At 31.0% G+C, this 10243-nt stretch overlaps 1 protein-coding gene across 2 annotated transcripts; it reads right to left on the reverse strand.

The window, feature by feature from the left end:
• Positions 1 to 4405: 4405 nt before the first annotated feature.
• LOC118647987 lies at positions 4406 to 10009 on the reverse strand. Of its 2 annotated transcripts, XM_036294198.1 has the most exons (3): positions 9293 to 10009; positions 4577 to 5054; positions 4406 to 4499 (listed from the first exon to the last, which is right to left on the reverse strand). In XM_036294198.1, exons 1-2 carry the CDS (start codon positions 9323 to 9325, stop codon positions 4614 to 4616), a joined length of 474 nt encoding a protein of 157 aa, XP_036150091.1. In that variant the 5' UTR covers positions 9326 to 10009; the 3' UTR covers positions 4406 to 4499; positions 4577 to 4613. The 2 variants fall into 2 exon arrangements, with proteins under 2 accessions (XP_036150091.1, XP_036150090.1); XM_036294197.1 differs by having other exon boundaries at positions 4406 to 5054; positions 9293 to 10008.
• Positions 10010 to 10243: the final 234 nt, after the last annotated feature.

Below are 10243 nucleotides of genomic sequence, written 5' to 3' on the forward strand. Positions count from 1 at the left end.
ATATTCTGTAAGTCTAAACCACATAAAATATAACAAAAAAATATTAAAACCAACAATTTACAATAAAAAATTCAATAGTTGACAAATTAAATGTTTGTTTAAAGTGTTATAAAAAGCAAAGTTTAAAATAAAATATATAAAACAAGAAAAACAGGTATTATCAAAAAGTATTGTTAAAGTAAAAAAACTTACAAAATTTTTTTCAATTTTATCAATTTTCAAGAATGAAAATTTATTTAAGTAGTCCCAAACAGTTCCCGATTGATTAACAAGTAGCTTCCGCTTGTAGTTGAAAGTTCCAAGCTTTCCAAGAAGCAATTAATTGTAGAGTTAATTTGTCATGTAATTGGTTGCACAAAAAATTCAAGTGGTTTTGCACTTCTAGGTCACAATTTGAACAAGAGATAAAAAATCTTATCTAAAAAATCCTTTTCTAAAAAAGATATGTTATTTATTTATCGAATGTATCGAAGTCATCTCGAAAGTCTCGAAGAATTGTTGCCTTTAATCCGCGATGCTGATTGGTTCTTTCGCTGATCATTGAGCCGCATGCTTCGTAGTGTTTGACAGTTGTGTTTGACAGTTGTGTTTTCAAATCAAAATTGGTTATATCAAAAGTGTGTAAGTAATAAGGTAAGTAATAAAGAGATATATTAAGTAATAATATAATCTCTCTCTCTCGGAAATAACAATAATATCTTTAAAATTTTATAATCTTTTAGAAAAAAAGAAGGAAAGGAAATAGATTGGTAGGAGAAAGAGAGAGTTTCGACTTTTGTAGAAAGAAGAAGCAGAAAAGGAAATAGAAGGTGAAACAGCGACTTTTATAGAAAGAAGGAGCGGAAAAAGAGAGAGAGAAAGAGAGTGTAAGAAAGAAGAAAAAGAAAAGTGTTAGAGCATTAAGAGTAAATATTATTGTATTGAGTATTTTATGTAGTTAGCAGCTCGCAATTACATATATTATTGGCTAATTTTTTTTCTGTGTGTGTATATTTGTGTATGCGCGCGCGTGTGTGTGTGTGTGTGTAAAATTATGTAAATTTATAAATAATTACATAATATTATATAAAAATATATTTTATTAAAATTATTATTTACTTAATTCTTTTAACTTTTTTTAAATAAATACATACATATGTGTGTGTGTGTGTATTTATAAAAAAAAAGTTTAAAAAAAATAAGTAAATAATTTTTATTAAAATATGTTTTTATATAATATTAAGATATATTAAGTAATAATGTAATATATATAGGAAATAACAATAATATCTTTAAAATTTTATAATCTTTTAGAAAAAAAGAAGGAAAGGAAATAGATTGGTAGGAGAAAGAGAGTTTCGACTTTTGTTGAAAAAGAAGCAGAAAAGAAAACAGAAGGAGAAACAGCGACTTCTATAGAAAGAAGGAGCAGAAAAAGAGAGAGAGAGAAAGAGAGTGTAAGAAAGAAGAAAAAGAAGAGTGTTACAGCATTAACAGTAAATATTATTGTAAGTTAGCAGCTCGCAATTACATATATTATTGGCTATATTTTTTTCTGTGTGTGTATATTTGTGCGTGCGCGCGCGCGTGTGTGTGTGTGTGTAAAATTATGTAAATTTATAAATAATTACATAATATTATATAAAAATATATTTTATTAAAAATTATTATTTACTTAATTCTTTTAACTTTTTTTAAATAAATACATATATGTGTGTGTGTGTGTATTTATAAAAAAAAGTTTAAAAAAATATGTAAATAATTTTTATTAAAATATGTTTTTATATAATATTATGTAATTATTTATAAACTTACACTTACCCGTTTTTTATTCAAAATTGCAGAAGATAGAGGATAGATATAGACAACATAAAAATATGATTAATAATTTGTGTTGAGAGAGAGAAAGAGAGAAAGAGAGAGAGGGAGAAAAGGAGAGTGAGAGAGCGTGAGATAAAAAAAATAAAAAATAAAATTTAAAATAATTAAGTAAATAATAATTTTTTATAAAAATGTTTTTATATAATATTATGTAATTATTTATAAAATTATACTTACACGTTTTTTATTTAAAATTGCAGAAGATAAAGGATAGAGGATTAAAGAAAGAGAAAAAGATAAAGAAAGGAGAGAAAAAAAGAAAAGAGAGAAAAGATTCAAAAAGCATAATTCTTTTTAAATTAATAAACATTAAGATATTTCATAAAAAAGCGGAGAGAAAAAAGGAAGAAAGACGAGATAGGTATTTAATAATTGTTTAAAAAGCTGTAAAGCTTGTTTTGTCAAAATTTTGAATTTTTAATGACTTAATTGCGTTTTTATTTTTTAACATATATAACTGTTTTTATTTAAGGTTAAAGAAAATAAACATTATATTAAAAAAAGAAAAAAAGAAATAGAGGAAGCAGAGAGTAAGAAAAGAAAAAAAGAAATATTAAAGAGGTATATACAGAAAATAGAAATAAAAATTTACATAATATTAATGAATGTCAGGGGTAGAAAATCAATATATCATTTGGTTGTAATTAACATTGACTCCAAACTGGTAGATATATTGATTTTCTTATAGCTGTTTCAAAATCAATTAATATAGCTGATACGGACGTAAAACCATATATACACTGCAAAAAAATGTAATGTATCCAATAAGATATGTAGTTGAGGACTGCCTACTCAATGCAATACTATATGTTATATTAGCACTTAACAAATCAAACTTTCACCTAGGGATTCTCAAAGTAGAGTCTTTGCCCTTTAATTTAAAAAAAGTACATGTAATTTAGATGATTTTTCGCAAAGTTGCATCACTTTGAAGATTGCCTAAAAATCGGTCAAAACTTTTGTCTCGTTTTCTTTTGCGCCAGTGTTTATATAGATATTTATAAAAAATAAAAAGTTTAAAAAAATTGCAAGAATTAAGTGATAGGTAGAAGAAGAAGAGAAAGAGAGAGAGAGAGAGAGAGAAGGAAAGAGAGAGAGAGAGAGAGAGAGAGAGAGAGAGAGAGAGAGAGAAGGAAAGAGAGAGAGAGAGAGAAATTAAGTAAATTTGAAGATCTTATTAAGAGAGAAAAAGAGAGAGAGTGCGAGATTTCGGGAAGGTAACATTTGCGTTTTAAATATTTTGAAAAAAAGGAATCTTAAACTCTTAATTCTCATTTCTTATTAATTATCATTCTCAATAATTATCAATTTTTATTAATTATTATTATTCTCATTAAATATCATTTGCGTTTTAATTATTTTGACATTTTGTGTATTTAATAGAAGAAAAGGAATGAGATTAAAGAGAAAGAATTGAGATCGAGAGAGTTTAAAAAAGAAATCCAGAAAGTGAAAGTGTTGAAATTTGATTGAAAATTATCAGGTAACATTACGTATAATATTATAAATTTTAATTTATTTAAAAATTTAAATTTAATGTTGTATTATTAAGGCATAAGATTTAAAAATTTAATTTTAAAGTTGTTGGATGCTTGTTGTCAGAAGTTGTTGAAATGGTCAGAGAGCGATAGTGAGTTTATCGAAAGAGATTAGAAAAGGAAAGAGATTAGATGAAAGGAAATTATAATTGAGAGAGATTAAACAAGAAAGCCAGAAAGTGAAAGTTTTGAAATTTTATTGAAAATTAACAGGTAACGTTACATATAATATATTATAATTTTTAATTTATTTAAAGGGGATTAAGTATGGAGGTAAAGTGTGTAAGAGATGATATTAAGAAACATGCAAATATAATATAATTAATAATTTGTGTTTAGAGAGAGAGAGAGAGAGAGAGAGAGAGAGAGAGAGAGAGAGAGAGAGAGAGAGAGAGAGAGAGAGAGAGAGAGTGAGAGAGAGAGGTGGGGAGGGAGGGGGAAGAATGAGAGAGCGTGAGAGATATAGAAGAGGATTAAATAAAAAAGTAAAGTGTGTAAGAGTAATATTGAACAATATGAAAATAATATAATTAATATAATTAATAATATAATTAATAATTTAGAGAGGGGGAAAGGGAGAATGAGGGAGCGTGAGATAGAGAAGGGCATTAAATATGATAAAGTGTGTGAGAGTAATATTACAGAAGAAGAATAAGTGCAATGTTCAATATAAAAATGCTAAGTGGCGCGCGCGAAGCGCGCGCAATGTTGTGTTCTAGTAATTATAAATAAAAGAAATAAAAATATATATAATAAAAAATACAATATTAACAATAATAAAGTTACCTGTTATTGAGATTTTACTGTGCACTTTTTCTTGTTGACCTGTAGATCTCCAAGTACTTGTGATAGCAACTTGCGATGAAAATGTGTGAGGTATGTTCGAAGAACTTGAACTTCCGTCATTACCGATAGACTTTGATGTACTTGGATGCCTCAGCAGAACAGTTCTATTCTCCTTAATTAATTTTCTTTTTTCTTGAAAAAGTTGAATTTGAAGTGCTCCCTTTTTTTTTTAATTACAGTTCCGTCCCTCCGTTGAGATGACTTATATTTATAGTTGTAGAAACAGGATATCGATATCTTTGAAACTGCGCCCACCTTGTTAGAGTTGATGACAATATTTTACGTTTTGAAGGAATAACCAAGTCAAAAAGATGCTTGACAGTAATTCTTACAATTAAATTAATGTCGTGCCATTCTGGTATCAATTCATCATGTTGAGAATGGTTCTTGAGTATGAAGTTTGTTTTTTAGTAATAAGATAAACAATGGATTTTTTGATTGCAATTGTTCTTGAAAAATTACTAATTGTGTCTGCTGAGCGTTTTTATCTAATTCTTTAAACGGAGCTTTTACTGATCTAACATCTATCAAATCTAGAATATTATCGTCCAGCTTTGATACTTCTTTTTCTAAATTTGCTTCAACTGAAGTATGTTTATCAAGACAGTCTCCAGCATTTATTTTGAAAGGAATTTGAAGTGTTTCTACACTGCTTTCCTCGTTGGTTGGCGAATGTGACAATGAAAACGGGAAATCCGTTGTTAAAAAAGAAATATTGCTATTGCTGTCGCTAGTGGGCAGTGAGACTTCATTAGAGCTCTTCTGTTCATAAATGATTTTTGCTTGTGCAGATTGCACGTTATAAAATGCCTAGAAAAAAAGAAAAATACAGCTTTTCTGATTTATCAACTTTATTAAAAACAATTTAACATTTGCGTCACTTATAAAATTATATAACAAAGTTTAAAATATTATAATTCAAAATAAATCAAATATGAAATAACTACATAAATGCAATAGCGATAACTTTTGAAAGAAATTAATTTTGAGTATTTACAGTTATTATCAGTTATTTTGAATATTTACAGTTACACTTATATAGACAATGGATCCAGAATTTTTTTGTTTATACATATTAGCAATTTCCTTGGCAATTTCTATGTATATGTAATAAAAATTAATGAATTAATCTTTTAATTTATTTATATTTCATATTATTTACCAAAAATAAAAATGTAGCAAAATTGTAATATCTATTAAGTATACCAAATAAAAATGTAAAAGAATATTTAAATATATGTTTTAATTTTGATATTGAATATAATGAAAAAATTTTTTAAGGAATAAGAAACGATAAATTTAAGATTTGAATAAAATGTAGTTATAAAAAATATTCTTATTTCTTTAGCATTTCATTGTTTAGATTCATGCTTGTGTAATTAATGTGTGTGTAATAAAAATTAATATTTTTCAACTATAAAGAAATGATAAACAATATAAAATATGGAGAAAATAATTTTAAAAAATATATAAAAAGAAAAATGTGTACATTACCATCAAAAGTTCTGGGTCTATAGGAGACTACGGTTTAACATCTATTATACCAAAATTTTACCTTCTTTTCTGACCACATTTTTTAGATCATCAAGCTCTACTTTTTTTAAAGTTTCAAGATCTTGAATTATTATATCTTCGTCTAAAAATCGCGTATAAAAAATGGTATTTACAAACGGTAAACGCGCACAAGAACATAACACACAGACTTGACTAAATTTATGAGACACTGTATTAAAATATAGTTTCTTTAAAATAACGTAAATAACATAGAAGTTATTTTGGAAACTTTAATAGGATGCCTCATAATATTGATCAAGACTATATGTATAATACATTAACCCTAGGACGTAAACATATTTTTTATGACCTCAAACATGGATATCATCGTCTTTGTTATGAAAAACCGAAGAGATTTACATAGCAGAATATTAATTCCAATCCATCTTCAAGAGAATGCATTGCTTACAGAACACTTGGAAAGGAAATTTGCGGTACATTTATCACCTAGTGTGATGTTTGAGGTTAGAAAAATAGGTTTATCATTTTAGGAATAATATAAAATGTAATAAAATATTTAAGTAGCTCATAATTTAAAGTTTCTTTTTCTTTCGTATAAAGTTTTATAAAAAGGGAAAGTAATAAAATGCATATATATGAAACATGCGTATGAGAAACAGGTATTACCTACCAACGAGAATTTGTATCACTTCTATTTCGCAGTATAGTTCTTCAAGAACAGATCTAAATGTATCTCTGTTCATGTTTATAGGCTCACTTCTGCTTATAATGTCACAATAATATAATATTGAGTCTCACACACACACACACACACACACACACACACACACACACACACACACACACACACACACACACACACACACACACACACACACACACACACACACGTACGCACACACACACGCACGCACACACGCTGTATCGTACACACAATGTAGAGATTGTAGAGGCTTGTGGTGCTCGTGCACGTCTGACTGGCGCGCACGCATATATTTTATCGGACTTCTGAACGGAGATCATATTTTATCGAATATATTTTAATCGGATGTAGTACATTAGATCGGATATTTAGCTTGATTGAAAATACCCTGTTTTTATCCGATCAAGTACAATGTCCGATTATATTGTATGAATTTAAATGGATAAATAAATTGCACCTCGTTATCCGTTCATATTTTATCGAAAAGTATATTTCATCGGATAAAGACATCTTTTATTTTATCGAATAGCCCTAAATCCATTCAAAACCAACCAGATAAAGTGTTTGAACGGTTTTTTCTGATTAAAACTGCTGGATATTTTTCTCAGTGTGTGTAAAAACTTTGCTCGTAGATTGCAAACTGATGGCTTATGCATCAGAAATATTGTATACGACGCGTTACGAAATGAATAAGTGAAAAAAATTTTATAAATAATTATTCTAATTTATTTTCTCTCTTCTCTATTCCTTTGCGTTATAATGGCGTGTGAAGAACTAGGTAGGAAGTACATAGATAAGGTGAGATGGGTGGGAACGCATATACGTGATTGGAAGACTATGAAAGAGGGAACGCAATGGAAAGAGAAAGAGCCGGAATGATGAGACTGTATGGGCGTACAGTTGGAGATATCGCGTATGGGTGAGAGAGATAGATTCGCAATAGAGAGAGAGCGCGAGCACCGCGGCGATAGCTGCGGTGGTCACAATGGGCGTGTTCTGGCAATGGCGGCGAGCGCGGATTCTCCCTCTCCCGCTCCCCCCACCTTCAACCCTCCGGACACCCGCTCTCCCCGCGGAGCTCGCGAGTCAAAATGCGCATAGTATCAACCGTTATAGTTACGTAAAAAATTTAGCAATAGTTGTCAGATTTGCAGAAAATTTTAAAATAAATGATACGTTTGTAACTCTGCTACCTGTTGCAAATGGTTCTGCAGCAGGATTATATAGCGTTCTTATAAACTTTTTCGAAAAGTTTGAAACTCCATTAAAAAAAAAAAAAAATGATAGGTTTTGAGGCTGACGGAGCCAATACAATGTGGGGCGATTATCATGCATTAAAAACTATGTTAATTAACGATGTACCTGGATTATTTGTATTAAAATGTACCTGTCATTCTTTTTTATGTACAGTTTTATGTACATCATATGCCTGCTTGAAATTACCTAAAGATCCTGAAGACTTTGTACGAGATGTTCATACATGAAATATAGTTTTAAAAGAACTTCCGAATTTAAAAAATTTCAACAATTTGTAATGCAAAACCACATAAACTTCTATTACCAGCTCAAACTCGGTGACTTTCTTTAATTTTATTTCTTTCGATTTTTCATTACGTAAGTTATCACTCGGTTTACATAAATTTTTGCCGCTGGTACATCGCGGCAGGTATACGGGTATACATGTTCGGTAACGTTGCCTTTATCGCGACCATACTAGGGATACGAAAATCGGGGAGGGGGGAGGGATGTAGAAACCTTTTAAATTTTATTACGCTGAATTTCTTCACTCCAAGTGACTATTCTGTACGAGGGGTGATAATTTGAGTTATCGCAACGATGGTCGGCTTAGGGTTATTATACGGTTTGTAGCCTGTTTCGCGTAAATATTCAAGAAATCCTTCGCGTACTCTAATACACGTATTACAATCTGCGTAGGCTCGCGTAAAGGGAAAAATAATGCAGGAAGAATAATTCAGAACATTCTTCGAGTCGTACCTGAGTCCCAATATGAAGATAAATACACACGATTGAAAAGAGTGGGCTTGGGGTGGTCTGTCACAGAGAATAGTATTATTTATACGATTCCGATAAAATAATGATACGGCGCAGAGAGCGCGATCTCACTCCAGTCGTCGTATGGTTGCTGGCTTATTATTCGGATACGAGGAACTAGTGGATGAAGTGAGCACATCTTAAATCGTTTCCATGCAATGAGTATGAATTATTTGCGTTGCAGTATATTGTTTTATTAATCCTATTGTTTCGACAAAGGGAAGAGACGCCAGGATGTTACTGAGGACGTCGTCACACGTTCGGAAAGATGGCGGCGTCGGTAGCGTGGATGATAGCGTCACCACGCATTCGGAAAAGATGGCGGCGTTAGCGGCGTCGTTGACCGTATGACTGCGCGTCCGGAAAAAAATGGTGGCACGGATAGCGTGGATCATAGCGTCACCACGTGTCGTGAACAAGACACCACTTTTAAGCGGGTCACACACACTTTCCGTAGAACGTAACAGTAAGGTTTTGACCAATCATGTACTTGATTTAGTCGCTTACTGTTACGGTCGCCCAATCCAACATGTTGAAATCTTACTGTTACGTTCTACGGAAAGTGTGTGTGACCAGCTTTACTAATGATCAATTACGAGAAAAATGGAATTAGCTTGTACGTCACTGTGAAATGGGTTAAGATGAGATTATTAATTCGCGAGCAGTAGCTTTGTGATCGGGAGTTCCAAATGATCATACCCGTTGAAACATGGCTAGAGCGAGACGTCGCAGTTAATTTGTTGTTAGCGTTGTTAATTAATAATTGAGATGGTCTTACCTTTAGATGAACTTCTCCCTTGCAGGTCTGCATGCTTTGATCGTCCTTTGTGAATGCTTTGGACTGTGCTCCTCTGATTGCAAAAATACTGAGATCGGCGTGAATGCGAGGATAATTTTCGAGAATCACTCACTTTGATAATTGTTAAACACTACGCGTATATTTAAACATTAATAAGAAATACAAATAGCTTGTTACGTTACAAAAGATTAGTTGCTTATTCACTACTTTTGATTACACAATAAAATGGTAGAACTTATAGATTGACTCTTCTAAGAGAAGTGAACGGCGCGCTAACGCGGAGAGAGACTAAGACAAGTCGGAGTTAGGAATGTAGTAGAACTGCATGACAACAATTCCAGTTCAGATGCTTTCGCCAGTAAATCTACCTGCACTGCCTGCATGCAACGCCCGTGGAGGGGACCCTCACTCCTCGGACAGCGTCGAACGGTGGGAGCATCTACCGACTCCTTTGCTCCTAGCTCCGTCTCTTTCTCACTCGAACTGTTTTCTTTTATCTCGAGCTGTTCTCGACTCTCCTTTTCTCTCACAGCTATAGCCGTATGATTTCGGATCTTAGAATTGTCTTGGCGATACGACGCGCCACGTAATAATAAATGGAATATTTTCCAGCAAGCTTTTTATGAATTTATAGAATTATTATACATATACTCGATAATTTTTTACAAGTACGAAGTAAATACAAAAATTAAAATTTGTAAATGTATGGATCCATTCTTGGCCAACATATACGTTTCTTATTTAAAAATATGACATCTCGGGCAAAATTTGTTTTTATATAAGAACATATACATATAAATGTTCATCTAAGTTTATAGTAATTTCTTTTTTTGTACACTGAGAGAAATAATATTAGTATATTTGTTATTTTTATAAGAATTTTTTTGGAAGCTGGTATTGAGTTTACTAATATTAGTTTACTAATATTTC

Source organism: Monomorium pharaonis, unplaced genomic scaffold, assembly GCF_013373865.1.
Source record: "Monomorium pharaonis isolate MP-MQ-018 unplaced genomic scaffold, ASM1337386v2 scaffold_111, whole genome shotgun sequence".
Lineage (NCBI taxonomy): Eukaryota > Metazoa > Arthropoda > Insecta > Hymenoptera > Formicidae > Monomorium > Monomorium pharaonis.